The 22,573-nt window shown below is 37.0% G+C and overlaps 1 protein-coding gene across 10 annotated transcripts in view; it reads left to right on the plus strand.

Moving 5' to 3' along the window:
* CEP162 (centrosomal protein 162) overlaps positions 1-22,573 on the plus strand; it is a 47,452-nt gene that overhangs the window by 19,241 nt on the left and 5,638 nt on the right. For all 10 annotated transcript variants that reach the window (XM_026062650.1, XM_026062641.1, XM_026062644.1 and 7 more), the window contains 17 exons: positions 314-436; positions 1,094-1,285; positions 1,792-1,873; positions 2,776-3,043; positions 4,222-4,489; positions 6,253-6,395; positions 7,211-7,438; positions 8,114-8,251; positions 9,207-9,319; positions 9,994-10,099; positions 12,921-13,047; positions 13,944-14,107; positions 15,662-15,766; positions 17,104-17,328; positions 18,543-19,213; positions 20,064-20,205; positions 20,644-20,742. In XM_026062650.1, the coding sequence (XP_025918435.1) occupies positions 314-436; positions 1,094-1,285; positions 1,792-1,873; positions 2,776-3,043; positions 4,222-4,489; positions 6,253-6,395; positions 7,211-7,438; positions 8,114-8,251; positions 9,207-9,319; positions 9,994-10,099; positions 12,921-13,047; positions 13,944-14,107; positions 15,662-15,766; positions 17,104-17,328; positions 18,543-19,213; positions 20,064-20,205; positions 20,644-20,742 (3,194 nt within the window). The remainder of the gene's footprint in view (positions 1-313; positions 437-1,093; positions 1,286-1,791; positions 1,874-2,775; positions 3,044-4,221; positions 4,490-6,252; positions 6,396-7,210; positions 7,439-8,113; positions 8,252-9,206; positions 9,320-9,993; positions 10,100-12,920; positions 13,048-13,943; positions 14,108-15,661; positions 15,767-17,103; positions 17,329-18,542; positions 19,214-20,063; positions 20,206-20,643; positions 20,743-22,573) is intronic.

The raw sequence follows: 22,573 nt of genomic DNA on the forward strand, positions 1-22,573 counted from the left end.
TATTACTTTGATTTTTTTTCCATCTAATTTTATTGCGTTCTACTGAAAGTCCATTGGACTGAAGTGATTAAAAATAAATCTACATGTCAGCACTTTGCAGTAATCATCAATGTAGTTTTTTGTTTTATTACATCTAGTCAGTATTCAGATTTTGATGCTTGCAGTTGGAGTTACTGCCATTAATGGCATCATAATAATGTATATAGCATTTTTGCCAGGATTAGGGCATCAAGATGAGCTTTGATATGCTCCTACTTCCACTGTAGATGAAGTATAAATGAGAGAACTTTAACATTTTTCTTCTTGCATTTAGTTGTGTTACTTGATTCACAAGATTCAGCTACAGAAATTCAAAAGGCCACTGAAACATCAGATGTAGCTCTAGGTGAACATTATCTGCCTCAAGAAGTTACTGGAATTGAAATGAATGAAACTGGTAAGGTTGCTTTTTTTWAAAAAAAAAATTATTTTAGCAATGTGAAATAAGGTCATTTATTTTTAGATTGTCAGTGAACATAAATCACTTAGTTTTTAGTAACAAATCTTGAGGAGGAAATATTTCAGGGAAAATTGGTATTTCTGTAGACTGCCAGAAAGATACCTTTTTACCCTTGGTTACTGTAAATTTGCTTTTGTCATTGCAATCTGTTGGTGACTTAAATGTGGTTTCCCTCTGTTATTGACCATAGCTAAAACTCTGCTTTGACAGCATTGAACACAATTATAAAATAAACTGTTGTATGAAGATCAATTTGAGAATGTGTAGCCTATTTACATCCAGAGTGTGACTCTGATGGCATCTATTAAATAGTAGTCTTTTGTGCTGTTAGTTTTAGTAATGAGAATGTATTTGTAAACAAATGCATGCAAGCGGTAGATGAGGCTATTCAAGGTACTGTAGCATGTTCTGATTAACAAGACAACTGCTTAATTTTATGGTAGAAATTAGGATTTTTTGTTTTTCTCAGAACTGAAAATGCTGTTCTCACCTGATAATAGACAAAGCTAGTAACTGATATATGGGCTCCAGTGGGTTGCTTCCCAAAACAGAAAATTCTGTAGTATCTCTTATGAGCCTGCATTTTTTTTGCAGGCACTTCCTATGGACAGACTACCAGCGACACTGAAGCATTACACCAGGCATATCATCACATCAATCAGTCTTTGGGAGACACTGACGATCAAAAAGTGCATGCTTSTGCAATGGCAGTCTCAGAATGCTTAGTGCAAAGTGTTTCACAAAATAATGACATCTATTCAAAAAATATGTCAACTACTGAATCAGGTAAACGTCTCAAAGGAAGACAAAGCTGTGATTTCCCAGCTATTTTCTCATATTCTTCTGTCTAGGTTAAAAAGAGCTCTAATAATTCTGGTTACATTACTAAGGAACTGCAGGCCAGAAGTAGGAACATGCTCAGATCTGGCTTTCTCACTTAAAATATATAGGTTTTACACCCTGGGGAGGAATGATGATGAAATGAGTATCAAACAAAAAATCTTGAAACWAAACCAAGCAAATCATTCATATTCAGTACATTGATTCTATTCTCTGTATTACATGAAAATTGAAAAAATGGCATATATTGTATAAACATGTAAACTGAGTGTATGTTTCAGCAATAACAGTCTCAGAAGGGTTAGAAGRAAGGCGTGTATCATACAAGGATGTAAAATGAGTGAAGGAGTGATATCTGTAATATTCCATTTATTAAATATTTTTAATACTAGTCTTTTACAAGTGCATTTTATAAGATTTTTTAATTCATTTTATTATTTTGCACTTACTAGATTTACCTACTGTAGAAGAATTGATGAAACCTATTAAAGTAGATTCATGTAGTGCCAGAGGTTTTGCTTTGGAGCCTGAAAGGTATTTATTTCAGAATATATGTTTTAAGGATTGTAATAACTTAAGTTCATTAACTGTTTGTGAACAACAGCTTACGAAATAACTCATCTGTCTTTTTGCCTAATTAAATTATGAAATTTCATTATATTTTACGCTGACATAATGGTGCTTGTGGTGACTTGTAAAATGGATATATGGTATTAATTTGTTTAGACCAGATTTTCCCAAACAACTTTGTGTGATAAGCAGCAATGGTGGCAGCAATGTCTTGTCTGTCAAATCATTTGGAAGAGTGTCCTCTCTACTGTCCTACTGCAGCTAGGCTCTCTGCATTCCCAGCCTTCTGCTGATCTCAGGGGCCGATTCCCCATATTTGGAATTCAGGCCGCATCCTAGCCTAGCTCTCCAGTTTCCACGATCTGAGAAATCCTCACTGTCTCTTACTCTACTCACTGTGACTGCTAACCTGTGCTCCATACCTCCTCCTGTTTTGCTCCAGCTTTTATGTCTAGAACGTGAAGTGCAGGCCCTAGAACCGTCAGGAATAGGTTATGATTCACAAATGAGTTTGGGGGAGTTTAACGGGCAGTTGTACCAGCAGAAGTTACCRTTCATTGTTTCACTGGCATTAATTCTATGCTTGCAGGTGTTCACCTTGTAACCCAGGCCAGTACCCACAGAAGCAGTCACTGCTGGGAAATGGTTCTCCTTCCACACTGTAGGAGTGAATCTTTAGCCTAGTCTTTTTTGCTTTTTAACTGAAACAGATAGAATATTGTTCTTAAAAGTAGCTAGTGTCTCTTTCAAATTCAAGCAGTCTTTATAGATCATACCTAAAGGGAAAATTGCCCTTTTTTCTGGAGTGATAGAAATGCAAAGGACAAAAGTCTTGTTATACCTGACTTTATTCCTTTCTTTTGTAGTCCTGTGAAACTGGCAGGCAGCACAGCAAATGGACTTGTCAACCACTTGCCATTTAAAGAGCTTCAGAATAACACAGTTTGGGAGACAAACTTATTTGAAAAATTTAACAGAGAAGAGAGCATCTTTCCTTGGACAGCTGTGAATGAAGATAGCCTTCAGGGGGCAACTGAGAAAGAGGTTGAGACCAATGAAATACAGCCTGGTTCACTGAGAGAAAAGATAGTACAAGACTCTCTGCTTTCACAACAGGGCAGCAAAAATAATCAGGTAAATAAYGTCAAACATTTTTAAAATACATTTTTCAGATCACCTATCATTTGAAGATTACACTCCTATGTTTAGGAGTTGAGAAACTGTTTGTATTTTTCTTGAAACCCTCAAGTTACCTTTGCTGCTGTTAGAGGTAGCCAAATCCAGTGGAATTTGGGACTGAAGGGATTCATCTTGCCCCAGCCCAGTACTTTCGAGTCTGCTGCAGTTGTGTCCCCAGCTCAGACTAGTAGCAAGGCTGAGCACATATTCCCCTTGTGGAGGGGCTTGTGCGGACACCCAGAGGCTCAGAACAGAGCGCAGGGGGCTCGTGTGAACGTACCTCTGTGGCTCAGACTGGAGAGCACACCCACACAGAGGAGAGTCAGCAATAAGAATATAGCATAGACTGCAGTGATCAAGGGTAGGGCTCAGTCAGATRAGCGTACTGACCAGCAGCCTGTTTACATGTGAAGGGCTTCTTTTATCCCCTTTTCCCTTTAGTTTYCCCACAGTTGTTCCTTCCTGATCAACCTTAGTCCCTCCCTTTCCCTAAATGTCCCATAAGTTTTGCACATTCCCACAATCCTCAAAGCATCCCATAACCAGACTTGCACAATCCCCAAATTCTCTTCCCCCTGCATTCCGTAATAAGCCCCACATCACTTTAGGCAGTCACCCCTTCAGTTCGCAGGGCGTTGCAGGGAGAATGCTTTGGTTGACTCAACTAAATGCCTTTCCCACCAGGAACAGCAGGTTGAGCCTTCTTCTTTGATGGTCTTAAGAGCTGTGTGCTCTGTTTTCACTGATCCAGGTTAAGAGGTTTCTTCTGCCTCCTGCTGTTCCTCTGATCGTCGCTGTATCTTTGTATTCAGTGTGATTAGCCTTTAGTCACATAACCTGGCAGCTAATGGTCCTATAGTAGAATGCCACTTCCCAGAACGTTCAAACGAGTATTTTGTATTGGTTTGTATTTTGCATATTCCCAAAGTATGAGAGGATAAGAAATTCTGCAAAATAACATATTGCTCATTTAATGAAAAATAAATTTTTCCTCATATTTTTTCTGCTACTCCAGAGTCTTACTGTTCTGTAATCCTAGTAACTTGTTCTGTATTCTCTTGTATTAGTGAAAGTTACCTTCAGACCACACCAAAAACTAAAATTTGTTTTTAAAAAGGTCTGCTCTGTTACAGGCACTTCAGTCTCATTCCTCGAAGGATGAAAGACTAGAATCAATGACAACTAAACACATGTTGTACAAGAACATCAAAAGTACAACACCTTTACATAAAAAGAAAACTTCACACAGTCCTCATGGATTGGTTAGGAGTTCTGGATATGGGAAGTCCACTTCACATTCCAAACAGCTTTTTCCATCTAGTGAAAAGAAAACACTGAAAGAAACTTTCAAAAAGACCAATGTGAAAGCCAAAAGTCCAGCAAATAAAGCAAGACCTAAAGGTAATTCTATCTTAAGAGGTCTGAGTTTTACTTTTAGGAGCTAGAGAACTTTGCTGTTCGTGCTTCCCATACATTTAAAAAAAAAAAAAATTCAAAATGTTGGAGAAATTTAAGAACAAACGCAATGAGGTGTTGATTTTTTTTCCATGAGTGTATCAGCATGAAGTTGCTGGAGGGGAGGCTTTTAGGTAAAACTGTTGCAGTGTAGTCTTGTTCGAGTTGCAGCCATGTCACCACTGCCTGTGAGACTTTCCTACTGTTCACCAGTAGAACTAAAACAATAGGAAAAGCTGTTGTTCAGAAATAAGTATCTACATATTACACTTTTCATTCTAGTAAATGCAAATATCGTTAACACTTCTGTGTGATGCTGTAATTCCTGTTCTCAGCCTCTTCCTTTTATCTGTTTTCCTCAAATACAAAGAAAGCATTAAAAAAACCTTACCTAACAGTAAGTAAGGAAAATACCAGTGTAGCCCTGCGAAAGCTGGATTGCAAGTAAATGACTGAATTCTTTGATTTTTGGTTACTGGCCTCTTGCCTTGCCAGGCTGTATTTGATAATTCYGTTCAGCATATTCATGGACCATGTTTATTATCACTGAGGCTTGGGAAAATAACTCTCCAGGTTTTAGCACACTTCAATATCATGTAATGCTTTTAAAAGCCTTAGGAGCAGTGTCGGGAAAACCAGTTTAGGATTATATGCCCCTCCTAGGGAGCTGCTTCAGAGTGGCAGCTGTCAAACTAGGGGCCCTTAGTTCCTCAGCATGTTGTGGTGGAGCTGTTTGGAGAAGAGCAGGGTGTATGGGCAGGAGGAGGCACCTCAAGCGCAAGGGAAGGACAAGTCCTGAGAAAGTGAGGCCAGTAGCCTCACTCAGACGTGTTCGTCCCTCTCTAGCTATAACTATTCCCCATACCAATTTCAGGGGCCTTCAGAAATTCATCTCCCCAGGATGTGTTCTGCAGGGGCACCACTACTTCCTGCCCCTAGGAAGGGAATGGGACTGAAGCAAACAACTGATTTCCTAACTGGCAGTATTAAGGGAGCACCTTTGTGAGGTGATAGTGTAAGAAATATTAAAAAGTATTAAATTTGGAAAATGATCATTTGCCTGTTTGGTTTTTGCGTAAGGCATTCCTAAGCAGGAACTTCTAGCTCTCGTTGTTCCAGGCAGAAGTGAAATGGCAGTTGTAGTTAGTATCCGTATTTCAGAAGACTAAGCTATAAATAGTTACATATATGTTAGTTGCTATCTAGGGTGAACTTCCTCATGTTTTACATTCCAGTCAGGTTGCTACTTGATGCAACAAATAGATGTTCCATCTCTTTGTAGGCTGTCTCCACTGCAAAGTCCACTTCAAAAACTGCTGTGTCTGATCTTCACTGTAGCTTGGAATATGTTGTGTCTGTGTATACTTAGGTAGTTGGCCRTTCTTAGAGCAGACAACTGACTAATCTTGWTTCATGAAGGATTTATTATCCACCTATTCACTTCAGTTTTGGTTTTATCTTGTTTTTTTAATTCATTTGTGTTTTGGTGTTTTAGTAAGTAACTGATGGCTGCTACATTTTTCATGATGTCTTATTGCTCTCAAGTTTCTATATTTAATTCAAAATCCTTGCTGTAGAATACTTTTTAGTTGCACACTCCAGGGAGGGATCACAGGGATGGGTCAGGTGAATATATTTTTACAAGGACATTATAAAGAGCAAAGTTCTGAATATAATTTTGTTCTGTTTTACTTTGTGCCTAAATGAAGAAGGCTTATTTGCTACTAGGATTATAAGATCTGCAACAAAGGAACCAACTTCAAAGGAGGGTATTAACAGAGTTATGTCTGGCGACTCAGTTGTTAGTAATCATGTGCAGCAGGTTGTGGACTCTGGCAGGCAGTATCAGCATGTAAGTAATAATTAGTGCTGCTCTTAGTACGTAGAACTTCGTTTGCAAGCCTGTTTTGTCAAGATCTTTTAATAATTATCTATCGCAAGATTGGCAAATGCTGAAATAYTGAATAAAGACTTTAATCAAATACTGGTTTTTGCTTTTAAAATGTGCAAGTATAATCATACTGCTTTTCAGTTGCTTGGCTAATTCTGTTACATTGGTTCTATATACTTAAAGCTGTAATGCTTGTTTAACTTCTTAAAAATGCTTATCTTTTTATAGAGAGGGGCATAATTTTAAATGTAACTTGTAAGTATAAGTATTCTGTCAAGAATGTTAAATAGTACTTCTGTTTGTTTTTTCTGCTTCTGTTGCATTGAATGTTTAAAAAATCTTCTGACTGCTCCAAGATGACTGAATTTGCAGTACTGTGATGGATTTCCCTTCTGCCTTATAAATTTTAAAAACATTTATTTAATGAATCCCTAGATCATTGCTGCTTTTCAATAGGCAAGATGTATAGTAGAATAACTCTGGTAGCTGTGTAGTGGCTATCGTCTCCAAGGGGTGTGTTTTTCTTCCCCCCCATACATGTTTAGGAAATGGGAAAGTAGCTCTTTAGAGGAAAAAACATGCAAGATGTTTTGCTATTAGAATGGAAGGGGGGGGGAGTTGTTTTGTTTGTTTTTGGTTTGGTCTTTTTTTTTTTCCCCTCAAGCACAATATGTGGTTGCCAGGAGTCAAGACAGTCAAAATTGTTTGCAGGGGTTGGGGAATCCTCAGTAAACATTTGGCTCAGTGTGATGTTTCCCTGAATTTCTCTTTACCAGGACTTATCATTTTCTCCTATCAGAAGTTGTGAGAGAGAATTGTATTTGTTAAGACGAGCACAAGTTGCAGAGGAAGAGCTGAATACAGCTCATGATTTGATTCAACAGCTAACCAGCACAGTTTCACAAAAGCAGCAAGAAATGGAGACAAAGATAATGGAATTGAAAACACAGCATGAAAAAGAGCTCTCTCAGCTGGGTCAAGAAAATTATGTTCTTCAGAGTAAGGTGCTCTATCAGATCTTGTCTTCTGCTACTGTAAAACAGGAGAAGCATTGGTCCAGAATATTCAGTGATGTTATCTTAGATGAGTTGTTGATGAGAAGAAAATACAAACTAGCAATATATGTATAAATATGTATGYGTGTACCAACTACTACGTTTATTGCCCATAAGACATGATCTTTTTTCTATGGAGACAGCTATGTTATCCCAGATTATCTTATTTAGCTATATGAAGTGTTCTGCAGCAGGCTTTTTGCAAAGATTTAACACATTTTAATGTAAAAATTTTAATAACAGTTTAAGAGATACCACTTGTTACAGAGACATAGATAAGTACTATACACTTAGTTTGTTATTTTGATGCATTGTTCTATGTTGTGTTTTGACTATATAGCATAATTACATTCCCAGGGTTATTCCACTATACCTCGCTGTCTAGATACATAAGAATAGAAAAGAGGGAGGTGTAATTTTATTGTTAATTTTTCCCAACCTTACTATACTGTGTTCCTGATTTGCATGAAAGCAGAACAAAGAGCCAGTATTATTATTGTCTCATGCCTTAATGTATATTGACTTATTTATAACATACTCTGAATTCAAAGTATAATCTTGTAGAGAATTCCATATTGGTAATAAAACTTTCTTATTAACTGTGTGTATATTTCTTTATGAAAGTTAAGAAGCATGGAAGAGCTGACTAAAGGAAAGAGATGGATCCATGACACAGCAACAGTTCCTATCACTGAAGAAAAATTGACCCAAATAAAAAAAGAAATTGAAGACCAAGAGGTCATTATTCAAGGTTATCAGCAGGTATGCCGCACAGCATATTGTGCCAGTTTCAAAAACAAAATTTGTCAGTGGTTACAGCTTTTCTGTCGATAGCAGTTATCTTGGTATCTACAGAGTGGAAGAAGTTTTAAGTACAAAGGACACAAATATATTGCATGTTTAAGAAGTATTTTACACTTGCCTAATTTGGTGTAATTTTTTTCCCCAATTACATATAAATGTCCTAAACTGTAAAAATAAGGTGACTTCTCAGTTGAGAACAGGAAGATACTTTATGGCCAATAAAGAACCTTTTTGTCCAAAATGTAGTAGAAAAATGTAGTATTTCTTAGCAATTTTATAATTTGGGAGGATTCCGTTTTTAAGATGTATTTCACATAATATGAGCAGTTGATTGCAAGGAACCATATTAGTATGCCTAATATATTACTCATTCAGTTAAATATAGAAAAAGACAAAGCAAGCTTAAATGACCCTTTTGAATACTTGCAGCTGTAAAATAAGATCRGTTAGTTTAACCAGCTTTTGGGGTAGTGCTCAGCAGCTTTCAGTAGTAGAGGCACGAAATCTTGCCAGTACGGCTGCAGAGCTCCCAAATCGGTGACGCTTTTTGTCCATGGGACTGGAGCATGGGCAAGCTGAGCTGTGGTCTGTCTGCACCCACCCATGTATGTGCTTTTAGAATATAGTTAGATAGCTTTGCACAGGAGCTGGCCTAGGGGAACAGCTTCCTATTGCTAAGTCTTAGCACCACAGTGAGCGAACACTAAGCTTRGATTGCAGAGGTCACTTTATAATACTCCAGGAAAAAGCTAATGAAAGTAGATATCCATTTTAGAAATGTGGTAATAAAACATTTAATATTTGCTTCCACTACAGCAGTGTTTCAGAAGACAAACTGTAGAAATCACAGACAATGGTTTTTGAACAGGTAAAAGGATTTATTTATGAACATTCTTTGTCTGTCTCATCTTAGGAAAATGAGAAGTTATACAAACAAATGAAAGAGCTACAAATTCAAAACAAGAAAAATGAGGAACAAATGTTTAAGGAGAATCAATGTTTAATGTCTGAATTAATAGCCCTAAGGTAAGCTTATTTAAACATCTGACCTAAAGTCCTGCTGATCTTACAGACCTGTGGGAAGGCTAGGTTCTTCCATAGGGAGAATATTCCAGTGCCAAAATATAAATATCCCTAGTCATGTCAGGATGTATGTACATATATTGCACTCATTCTGGTATTACAGCTCTGCTCACATGTCAAAATATTTTGATATTGTAAGATACATGGTAGATCAGGAGTCACAAGAGATCCTGGTAGTGGGGGAAGCACTAGGTTCACTACACTGAAGGATGAAAGGATACTTGAGAGCTCTAGGTCTCATAAGATTTGTGTTCTATGCCAGTGATGAGGAAAAAAACCCTAGCAACTGTTTTATTCCTAATTTATTGATCTGTGCTTGTGAGATAGCCCTAGATGAGTTTTGCTGATGCTGAGTGGGCTTTGGTTCCCACCCTCATGTAGTCACAACAGACGAGTTTGGTAGCTTGTGTAAGATGAGCAGATTCCACCTTACTTATTTTGATCATTCTTTTTGTTTGTTTAATTAAAACTGTACTGTGAAGTTTCTTCCTACTTTGTTTTGAGCCTGCACAGATTGACTTTATAGCACCAGTTTTGTTTTTTGTTTGTTTTTTAGTATGCAACTGTAGTATGCCAAATTACTACATTGAATAACTGTCTTTGCTGTTGTTTTTTAGAGAAAAGGTGAATATGACTAGTATCCAGTCACGGGTAGTGCAGGGTCCTGAACCAGCCAGAAATCAGAGTTTCACAGAACTGATTTCAGAGCTTCGAACRGCACAGGTAGGTATATGCCAAGCCCATTGTTCACTTGTTCATATAAACAATGCATAACCATCGATACAGTAGACCAATGATGTAAATGTAAAAAGTGGAGCATACTGCTATTTTTACAATATTAATTGTTAGCCACACTTAATTAAATATCACAAATGTCTTGTCAAATCAACTCTCAGAAGTAATCCCCTAAGTCACAAATTCACTGAAAGTGTGCTGTTGCCATGTTCACTGGCAGTTCTGAAATATCTTGTGAGAACTTGCAGAAAGTAGTGATCCGCAGATATTTACTGATATTTATATTTATATTTAATATATTATATATTATATTATATTTACAGATATTTATATAACTTTCCACCTGATAAGATGGATCCTGAAGAGTACTTATCACTACTCTTTACCAAATAGGTTCTAGATAAGAGCATGGGAATGGAAAGAATCTGTTGTAATTCACTCATGTCATTTCTTTTGTAGTACTACATGTGTTGAGGGGTGGGGTTTTTTTGTTTTGTTTTGGGGGGGGGTTGAGGGTTTTTTTGGGGGGGGTTGTTTTGTTTGGGGGGGTTGTTTGTTTTTGGGGGGGTTTTGAGGGAAAGTGTTTAGTAAGCTTCATGTTAAAATTAAGGGTTTGGGGAGGATTTTTATTTTGCTTACTGTAAGTGGGGACTGTTCTGGCACATGGTTCTCTGATGGTTAGGCCAGAAACTAAGCTGGTTTCTAAATGGTAAGGTGTGTGATTAAGGAAGCCAGATACAGTGGGCTTCAGGGATCAGGGGAGTTCTCCTGGCCTGACAGAGCTGACTTTTAGGCTCTAAGACCCCAGGTGTCTCCCAGTTCCTCCCCAATACATGCTGCTGCTGCAATTCCCTGTCTTTAGGTCCAGCCAGTAGTGAGGCTGAGGCATATTCCAAAGATGGAGACATGCACGCAACAACACTAATGTGGTCGGACATCGGATAACGCAGCGAGCAGCGCCTTTGCTCACACCCACAGAAGCACAAACAGCACAGACAGCCTGATCCTCTTTAGCAATCAAGATGGGTGTTCCCTAGCAGTCACACACAGGCATGCACACACGTGGATCCCTCCACGGCCTCCAGCCAGCCCTGCACGCTTTGTCTATCTAGTGGCAGGCCCCCAACTCCCAGTCCCTCCCTAAGGACCAGTGTCCATAGACCTATGGCCTCCTATGACCCAGGGCCCCCATCTCCAGACAGTTGCACCCAGATCTCTTGTCCTACTCATCAGCTGGTCTGGCTTGAAGTTTGCTAGTGGTCATACATCTATACACAGAACAGAGAGCATGCACAGAAAAATGTTGAGAAATAGTGTAATAGGAAGATAGACTGTAGATAAGAAGATAAACTGCAGTGATCAGGCACATGACTCAGCCAAGTATACTGACCAGCAGTGTACTTGCACTCAACCAGGCCCCTTTATCACCCTTTCTCTCCATTTTCCCATGCTTGTTCTTCCACTGTCACTTTGATTCATCCCTTTCACTGCCCTTGTCTCCTTTCAGATAAACAACACACCCCTAATTACTTTTTCCCATTGGTTCCACTTTTGCTATATCTGTAYCCAGGTTTGGTATTTCTGATAATGTTACCTAGGTCGTCTTGGTCTCGTCTGCTATTACTAGCACAGTTACCTAGGTACTGCTGGCCTTGCAAGGTTGTACTCCCCAAAAGGTCCCTGAAGATCCCCTCCAATTATCTGCAAGTTTGGCCTTTTCTCACATAGCTCTCCTTAACCACCTGCAGAATCTGGTCATTTGTTATGGTGCTATCTGTATTCTTGTCAGCTTCTCACTGTTAATTTTATATGTCTGGTCTGTCCTTTTCTTTTCTATTAGCTAAACCTCAGGCCACGACCTAGTCATCTGCCGGCACACCTTAACATTGTACCTGTTTCCATCTTGTATGGACGTTATTCACTCCCTTGTTACTCTCTGATTGTGATCATAGTTACTCCCTGGTAAACTGATTAAGGATATTTTTATGAATCAATAGTTGGAATTATTTCTGTAGTGTGCAGTGGGAGTGCCACTTCTGATCGCCTGGTAAAGATATTCTCTCTAAAATAAAGGTAGAGGTGAGGAGGTATCTGTCCTTACACTTTAAAATTGTAGAAGCTCAGTTAGGCTGTCCTTAAAGGGCTAAGCGGTTAAAAGAACGAAACTGAGTCTTGTGCTCAGAATAAGGCCACATATTCCTAAAGTCAAAACCTTCTCATTTTGTGAGAAGGATCACTTCTTAAAATCAAAGAATAGTGGTGGATGTAGGAGAAGACAAGCAGGCAGAAATCTCTTAAGACAACAGCTCTTTTGAGACTTATCTGTTCTGTATAGTCTTRGAAAGATGATAAAGTTTGGAAAGAGAAACTTCATTTTAATCTAGTTTGTGACTTTGTGAAAAGATAGTACTGATATAGTAACTTGGACAGATGGGATGAACTGTATGTTGTCAATAAATGCAGACTGTACATCCAACCATTTAAGCTGTAGTCTTTAGTATTAGAAATAAGCAAAACTCTTTTCTCTACTGACCTTTTCAAAGGGAAGATCTGGAATGTTTTCCGCTTCTAAGAGGTATGTAAGACTTTACCTATAAGAGATGACAGGTTTTTCTGTGTCTAACTTGAATTTTTCTGTGTTCTACTGTAGCAAGCACTGAGAATAATACCAAACCTAGAAACCTCATTGCTGCCGTGGTCCAATGCAACAGTTGTGATTTAATCCTTTTATGGAGAAAAAGCATGTTCAGTTTTTTGTATGAAAATCAGGTTTATTTTTTGTTGTCTTAAAATTTTCTCTAAAATTAAGAAGGAAGAAACTAAACTACACGAAGAGATAAAGCAGCTTAAACAAGACAGACAAGCTCTTGAGGTAGACTTGGGACAAGCAAAGAAAGAGAGAGATCTAGCCAAACTCCAGATTGCTTCCAAATCAGGTAAAGGACCCTTATTTTGCTGAATAATTGTGCCTCATCTGTGTTTCTTTAAATAAATATGTAATTAAATTAAACTTGCTTTTTATTAAAATATGACCCAGGATCAAATATATCTAGACTACTTCTAAATGCTATCTAAACCTCTAAAAACCATATGGTGAAGGAGGCAATCTGTTAGAAAACCTTTTCTGGTAACTAGCCAAACTCTTCGTTGTTGCTTACCGAGCTTGATTTTATTGCCCATCTCCCAGTGGGCATGGAAAATTGACAATTCCATTTGTATGACAACTGTGTTGATACAGGAAGGCTTGATCTGCATGTTAGCCTCCTCTTTAGATCTACTCATCACAACTTTATCTGTTTTTACCTATAATTTATGCCTTGTAACATTTCCTGATGTTTTTCTCTGAACTCTCTCCAGTTTGACTTTAGCTTTCTTAATGAGAGGGCGGCCAGAAATTGGACTCCTTCAGCTTCCAGTATCAGGCATCACAAGTGCTAAAAGTTGTCTCAGTTTCCTCCCTGTCTTTTTTCAAAATGTTTGATCCCAAACTGGAAGGAGTATGGTTAATACGTATATAAGCGTGCATTCTGTCATCCATGTTGTTACTGAAAATTTGTTTATTAGAACTTGACCAAGGATGAGTTCATCTGGGATGCTGCTTTAAATATCTTCTATGGTAAACTGTGAACCACTGAATACTATTACATATGAGAGAAAAAGCTTTTTGAAATACACTTGCACAAAAATCCTAATTTTGCTCTGGTTTTAAAATTTTACTAATAGAATTGTCAAAGTAATAAATATTTGAAAAGTACCTGAGAAGGATGGTTTTGACTAATTGCTTCTAAAAATTCTTCAATAAAGCAATACKGAGGGTGTCTTTATCTTGTAGGTGAGAAGTCGTATGAATTTAAAATTATGGAAAACTCATACAAACAAGAAATTGCTCATTTAAAAAGAAGACTTCAGTGGTATGCAGAAAATCAGGATCTTTTGGATAAAGATGCAGCCCGTCTTAAAGATGCGAGAGAAGAAATTGAGAAACTAAAACTAGAGGTGATACTATCAAGCTTTTTTTTTTTTCTTTTTTAAGAAGTTGGAACTTAAAATTATTTCTGTTCTATCGATGAGTATAATGTAACTTTGACCTTTACAGTGCTCCCATCTTTTTCAAGAATAAGCACATGAATTCTTCATAACCTTTAAATCAAATGTGCATGGCTTTATATTCAAAATGGATATTCGTTGCACATACAGTCCAAATTGCAAGTGCTTAATGCCTAGAACTGTTTTGCTTGCGTTGGGTGTTTTGATGATGCTTCTGGAAACAACTGTAATGTGATTCCTTAAGACTTGCAAATTTGTTGGCCAAGAAGAGCAAGTACATTTTTACATTAAGAATTTGGAACATCCCTCTTGTCATTCTTCTTTCCTCCTCTTTGCTCATCGTAGTGTAGGCAACATTTCTTCTTCTCTCAAGTATCAGTTCTAAGTTCCTTCTCTTGTAAACAATCTCTGGTTGAGGGAGGAAAAAAAGAAAACACTCAACATACAAAGCAAGTGAAACTAGTGCATTAATCTTGAATAGTTCTGAGATTTGAATTGCCTGTTAGTAGAGTTGACTTAAGGTTCACAGAAATAAAGAATCTTACCTACTGATAAAATATTGCTGATCTTGGAAGTTTCTTAATGGCATGTTATTAGTGAGATCAGATTAAAGGAGGTGCTTCTGAAAGAGAAGCCAGGGAGAGGAGATCACTTAAAGGCCACCACATCAAACTTTTATCAACATATGATTGGTGCACATTAAACTCCTAACAATATATCCTTGGTGTGAGAGAAAATACTTTTAGTTGCATTTTTCCTGGGACAGACTGGTGCTCGAAAACAGTAAAGAGCTTTACTCTCATAGAAACTATCAAAAGAGTCAAAAACTCTATGCCAGCATAAAAGTGTAGCTCAATACCCACATATAGCCAATATAGCATTGGTCAGAGAGAAACCAAGATAGGGATACTTGCAATTATACAAGGTGTAACATACCTCTACAGTGAAAGTAGTGGCTGATAAAGGCAGGAAATCCAATTTTAGATTCAAGCTTTGAGTCTTCGTGGCCAGATTTTATGCGAGAGCAGAAACATCAGCTATCCAGTTCCTTCCCCTGATCCTGAGAGTCAGCATTTATTTAGGCACAACATAATGTTGTTTTTTGGCTGTTTCTGTATCTCATCGCAGAGCACAGCCCTGCAAAACACAAACTATTTCCTTAACTGATGCTATATTCATGCAAGACCAATGTAGTCCATTATATTACTTCATATTAACCAAACCTGTATACTGAGAGGATGGGAGAAAGAAGCACAAGATTTACTGTTTTTCAGACAAGGGTGCCCCTGAGTTGAAGTTCTCTTCTGGGTTCCCATGGCTACTTTCAGCTTCTTTGATCTTAAAAAGCTATAACTTAGTTTAGGAACCTGAAGAAAAAATTAATATAGAAATTACTATTACCAGTTCTTAAATTGTAGAATGCTTCCATTATACTGTGTTTATTTGAAACTTCTGTACTACAGGAAAATGTCTCTRATGTTTATTTTCTCATAAATTGGATAGGTTGAGAAGCTCAGAACTGAAGCTGGAAATCAGTGTGTGCAACAGAAGAAACGTTTTGGGGACAGAACAGCAGATGCTAAAAGAATTCAGGATCTTGAGCGACAAGTATGCAATAATATAACTCTTTATGGCTTAACCTTTATTTCAGATAAGGTCTCTCAACATTCACTAGATCTTTTGTAAGGATAAGACATTGAATGAAGCCCCCTGATAAAATAACTTTTATACTATGGACACTTTTGCCACAGTAAGCTACAATTATTTATTTTACGAAGGTCYTGCTGCTACTGTGTTCTAATAAGATGTTTACTGATGTCCCTTTTAAATTAATTGAATGTTAAAATACTGTAAAATGAAGTTTCTTGGAAAGGCGTGAGGGAGAAAGCACACTGAAGCTTCCTGTTTATCTTCTGAGTCTCCTTCCCCCTCTGTATTCAGTAACCCTTCAACCTTATGGTCAGCTTCAACCAAGTTTGATTCAAGAGTGGGGGTCTAAATTACACTGAATTCCTACAAGATTCATGAAAACTGGTAGAGAGCCTAAAATCCATGTTCCTACTGAGGAAAAGACAAGAGGAACAGTGCTATCCTGAATTTTCAAGAGAGAGCAGGCAGTTAACACTTGACTCCAGATTTTTCATTATCCATACTGATTCTTGCCTAATCAAATGGTTAGGAAGTATGAGCAGGGAGCTATGTTGGGAAAGATGTAGGGCTACAGGACAAATGGGAAAGATCCTCCACAGTATTTTAAACTGGAGAGTGTAGAAAGCATCTTATTCATAGCCAAAAGAGTTTTTATTAGTCTTACACTCATGATGCTTGTTTATTTTAAAGCATGCAGTGAAATTTAAAAAAAAAAGACATTAATCTGTTATATGGGGRAATAATGTTATGAAATCTCTAACATAGTTGAAAAGTAGAGTGGAACGTGGAAGTGTGACTGTAAGTCCAGGAAACAGCAAATGTTTTAAGTCTTATTTGGCCCTTAATATTGTTAATGCTAAAAAGGTAAATAAAAGATCCATTTGATATAACACAGTCTAGAGACTAGAGCAATATTCTGTTTAAATAGAAGATGTTGTAAAAGTCAGTAAGAGAGAGCAAGTCTTACTTGTCTATTTTATGTTGAACAATCTGAGTTTGATCAATCTTACTTTCATAAGACACTTTCTAAAACTCCAATTAGTCTTACCACTCTCTTCTTAACTTGTTCATTTACTTTAATTTGAAAAGTTAATCTTAAAGTCCTCTTCTCACAAAGTAAATGTAAGCAATGTGAAAAAGCATTATATCGAAAAGCCTTAAAATATGCATCTCTAGTTCTCATTCTTCACCCAGCTTTTAAGTGGATTACGTTTGTTAACATTCGGTCACTGTACTTCAGTTCACTTTTCATCAGAATTTTTTTTTGACTTCTGACTTAATTTTCTTTTTGATAGATCAAAGAAATGGAAGGGATTCTAAAAAGAAGGTATCCAAATTCTTTGCCTGCTTTGATTTATGCTGCTGCTGCTGCTGAGAAAAGTAATGATCTTTCAGCTAAAACAAACACAGTTGATTTTTTGGAGAGAAGAATAAAAAAGTTAGAAACAGAACTTGAGGGTAAAGATGATGAAGCTAAAAAAAGTCTCCGTGTTATGGAACAACAATTTCAGAAAATAAAGGTAAAAATTGGCTGCTTGTTGAGTAACATACTCTACTGCACAAGTAATGGTGTAAGGCTACTGGAGTCTAACACGGAACAGTGGTGAAAATTGAAGGCAAAGACCATATTCAAGGAACAAATGCTCAAAATTTTTATGACCAGAATATTAATGGCTTGGGCATCTGAAATATAAATAGCACTGACATTGTTAGTTTAGTATTGAAATAGAGAGGACGTGTTCCTGGGGCTTTAATAATCCCATTCTTACAAATGGGGCATGTGGATTTCATCCCGTGGATGAGAGAAGCTGCTTGCTTAATTCCTTGCTGTATCAAAGGTTGTCATTTCAAAAGTCGTCTGACTCTACTTTTCTCTGGGGAATGCCTAGGAGCACTAATCATCACATCCAAAAATTATATGATAGCAGGTCTTAAAATTTGTGTTGGGAAGCGTTGAAATTTGGCATTTTGCTTTATGGAAAGGTAAACTGCACAGGTGTTTAATGAACAGGAGAGGAAAGCATTGGTCAATTGTTCTTCTTTCTTCCCATGTGAATAACCTATCATGTCTTCCCCAGAGGCTATCCTGGGTAATAAGAGGTTAAATCCTGTTAGCTTTTCCTCAGCTCATTAGGGAGAAAGATTCTGTCTCTCTCATATTTCTGCTTTTGGAAAGGAAGGGAGGGGAGGGGGAAGGCTGTCCTATTAGAGTTTATCGTGATGATTTTAAAAAACTAAGTGTAATTTTGAAGCATGTGACAGTAATATTTGCAAACTGACACATGGCAAATACATAATGGCATTTTTAAACAAAGATAAAGATTTCTGTTGATATTTCTTTCGATATTAAAATGAGATACTAATTTGCATGCCCAAGTTGTTAACATCTGAACAGACAAAATTATATAAAAATGAAATGGGGGTTTCTTTTTAATTTAATTTTCATTCCCACAGCTACTGTATTCGTTGTGAGTGGAGGATGAACTTGCAGTAAACGTGTTGAGTAATTCTATTTTAAGCTGACTTATGCTTGTTTAATGTAATTTATTCACTAAAACTCACTAGTTTCTGAACTGATTGAGCATAGTGTTGCTAGTAATACTGATATGTATCTTGTGTTATGAAACCTTACTTCAGGTGTGCAGCACCTTTAAAGAATAATAAAAAGAGGTAGTAATAAATGTACAGCTGAGGAAAGTGCTTTCTTCTCCGTTCTCCCACTCCCCTCTCCCAGGTACAGTATGAACAAAGACTTGTAGAGCTTGAGCAACTACTTGCCTATAAATTGATGAGTGAGTCACCAAAACTGAACAGTGATAAAGCCAGTTTTACAGAACTTGAACAGGAACTTCAAAATCTAAAGGAGATCCATCAGATCACTGTTAAAAACCTCCAGACAGAAATTGAAAACCTCAAAAGTCAAAATTCACAAATAACACTTGAAAGTAAAAAGGGTTCTAAAGACTGGCTATCAACAGACTCTCAAGTGAAACAAGCTAACACRAAAGAGAGATTGTTAAAACTAAATCAAGAACTGGTCACCAAAAATAGAGAAATACAAAACCTTACAAAAACTGTAGAGAAACTTCAAAAAGAAAGGATGATGATGTTGTCTGATGATAATTTCAGAAATAAAACTGATAATAAGGAAAACTCTACAGAGATCTTGAAAAAGAATACCTTAGCAAGAGATGCAAGGAATTCCAGCAAGAGCCAACCCTTGCCAGGCATTTTCAATGATGATAAAGTATACCAGCCACATACCTTTTCTGATACTAGTATCTCAGAAGTTATGCAAGAAAATAAACAGTTGAAAGATGACCTGGAAAGATTATCTCTACAAATGAACCAGCAGAGGGTAAAGTCTCAAGCAACACTGGCTTATTCCGAAAATAATCTAAGAAGGTAAATGCTTGATGGGTTCTTTTAAAAACCTTGTTGAAGTATTGGCTGATACAGGATTGTAATGAGACATGTTAACATATCAGTCATGTGTGAAGCTAGCTTATACATGGCCAATGGTCTCCATAAACTTCCTTTCTGCTCTTGCCTTTTTCAGTGCAGTGCGCCATCACAATTCTTCCTCCAGGCAGACCTGTATTAATCCTGTTTATCAATGCTACAAATTGTCATGGTTTTGAGTAAAAGGATCGCAGTGTGTATATATATATATATATACATATACATATATATATATATATATTGCATCTTAGATGCTTTATGTTCATGTGTTGTAGAGTGTTAATATTTGGTATCCATACCTTCTTTCAAACTGGGCCGTTCTTTCCTGAAATTTACTTGACCAAACATAGAAATTTTGCTTCACCTAGTCTCTAGTAGCTCCCCTTATAGTCAAAGCAGAGGAAATAGGCATCTTTAGACTGCAACACATTTTATCCTAAAATAGATACCTGAAATATGACTGCTGAATTATGATTTAAAAGCACCTATTTTCTCTCTGTTGATTTTTCCTAAGGAAAGCCTAAAAAGGTGATTGGCTCAGAGTTACCTGTATACTAGCTGCCTCTAGTTAAGTGAGTTGTGTATCCAGTGTGGTCTTCCTGCCCTGTTGACCCTCCAGTGCAGTAAAACTAATGATAGTGTTATCTTGCAAGGTGTGGTTATGAAATTTTCAAGATACACCACCTTTAACATTTCTGGTATTTTATGTGTTCGGGTGAGAAACTTCTTGCCATTTTTGAAGAGCTATCTGTATCTGCTTTACTGCATGTTACTTTCTTCTCCTCCTGTCCAGGATACAGGAAGACACAGCAGAATACATTGCATCTCTGAAAGCTTCCCATCAGAGGGAAATAGAGAAGATTCTTTGTCAGCATGCGATGGAGCACTCTACCTCTACTGTAGCTGAGCTACACAGCAGAATTTCAACACAAGAGGTAAAATACAGTAATGAGACTCATTATACACCAGTATCCTTAAAAGTTACTAGATTCAGGATTACTTTATCTTCCTTTGAAGTAGGATGTATTGTTTCAAAAATGAGCTTGTGCCACTGTATATGTTCATTAAAATTTTGGGAGAAAATGTGTGCAGTATGAAGGTAGTGAGAGCCACTGGATTAGTTTCTTTTTTTCTTTTTTTTTCTTTAACTGAGGAAAGTAAGCTGCAGGTTGAGACTTGTGTTCATATCTTATACATGTAAATGTGTGCTATTTAACAATTCAGGTAACTTTAGAGGTAGCACTGTTAATATATACATAGTGTATACTTGCAGTTCTACAGTGCTGATTATATTTTGKTGCATTTTTCCTGAATAAGTTTTCAAATGTTGTCATGGGTATTTATGTTAATGAAGAATATTTTTAATCTTGTAGATATTAATAAAACATCTCCAAGAACAAATCAATGAGCAACAGAGACATCAGGAAGCCCTTCTAGTTTCACAAATGCGAGAGGAACTCCTACAAAAAGAGGTATATTTAAGTTTGGGTTGGGGGTACCTTATATTGATAGAAATCCTCTTCATTTTTGTCCTTTTAAAGTTTCAAATACTATACAGTAAAACAAGTCTTAAAAACAGTATCTTTGTCGGTTGTTCCTAGATCAGTTAAATATGAAAATGCAATATATTTTTCTACTGTGAACAGGAAAAGCAACACAGATCACAGAAGATTATACTTTGATCTCCTTTGATTTTTCATGAAAGTATGTGACATCTGTGTGAAAATTGATCAGTAGGTTAATTCAAACATTCATGGCCTCTTTGAGAGCTGTGATGGGTAGAAAACAGACCACAGGACTTTATTAAAAGGATATTATATTTCATTATTATTTGAACATAAAGACTCAGAACAAAGTCTTCCTTTTTTCATCCATCATTGCTACAAAACTGATGTGGGTGAGTATATTCTTGGTTATGTCCTTTGCCTATGAAAATTGGTCTTTTAAGAAGAGAAGTTTAATTGTCACAGTTCTTCTGAAATTCACTTCTATTGTTTTCAAACAGGTATCTATTTTTTTCCTATTTTTCTACTTCCTTTTTTGATAGTGTATAATCTAAAGTTTACACTTGCTCATGTTTTCATTTTGGAGTTAACATTGCTTAAATTTCCTGAGTCTTTAGCTCAAGCTTTTTGATCTATTGGTTATGCTTGTTTCATTCTTGAGGTGCTGCCAATCTTATTGCTTGCTGTTCAGGAGGACAGTACAGCTTGTACTAGCATTGTGCATATGTTTCGGTTACCATCTCCTTGATGTATGAATATTGCTAATATAACTTTATTTTTATATTATAGTGGTTAACCTGCAGGTGTTGCTAAAATGAATTCTTACTTTCTGTAAGCAACTGAGAAAACTTCAGATGTTTAATCTCATTTAGTGTCCTCCTTTAGAACAAATGCAAGAAGCATCAGCATGCATTCAGTACATRCTTAATATCATTAATCTAAATCTCAGTAAGCTCATTCAATATTTTTCTTATCCATGCAAAATTCCAACTCTGTTGTGAAAAGTCATTATAGAAAAGTCAGGGTTTGTAAGGAGAGAAGGAAGATCTTTTATTAAATAAGCTTTGTATTTGCCAAATAAAGACTCATATTATGAATCTAATGATAGATGTTGCTGCCTTTCCATACAAAACTTGTTTCACTCCAGTGATCTATGTATATTCTTTCATGTATGCATACTTCCTCCCAGGGTAACAGGGCGAGAGTTCGACATAAATGTTATTCAGCAGATCTGTTTCTTCTCTGCCTGTTTGCTTTACAGAGTATTAATGATGGTGCAGGTAAACTTTTTTGGTGGCTCACTGGAGGTCAGTTATCTGAATACTAATCTTCGAACTGCTGTTCGTGGATGTGTTTCATTAACTATACACTTACGTAACGGATCTCGGCTTGGACAGCTTTGTATTCTGTTGGTAGCAGAATATATGAAGCATGTTTTTTCCTGAGACTTTCTTCCTTCATAATGTCTTTCTTGCATTTTTCTTGTGTCTAATTACGTTGTTGAGCTCATGCAGCAGTCTCTTCCTTCAGTGGGGCAGCTTAGCAGAGAAGCAGCAGTGAGTTATTTTCATTGAGCTTACAAAACTTAAAGTATTAAGACTTCTGCTCCTTTGACTAATGTGACTGAAACTGGCCCACAGGCTCAAAGCTGCTGGAGAAACCAAGAGGCAAAAATGTAATAACATAGGCCTTATTATTTTAGAAAACAAAGTTTAAAAGCAGAAATAATAGTGAGCCACCTTGGAGTCATTTCTGAGTAAAAGTGAGAGCATCTGACGAAGACTCAATACTTCCAGCT

Source organism: Apteryx rowi, unplaced genomic scaffold (genome assembly GCF_003343035.1).
Source record: "Apteryx rowi isolate R43461 unplaced genomic scaffold, aptRow1 scaffold_191, whole genome shotgun sequence".
Taxonomy (NCBI): domain Eukaryota; kingdom Metazoa; phylum Chordata; class Aves; order Apterygiformes; family Apterygidae; genus Apteryx; species Apteryx rowi.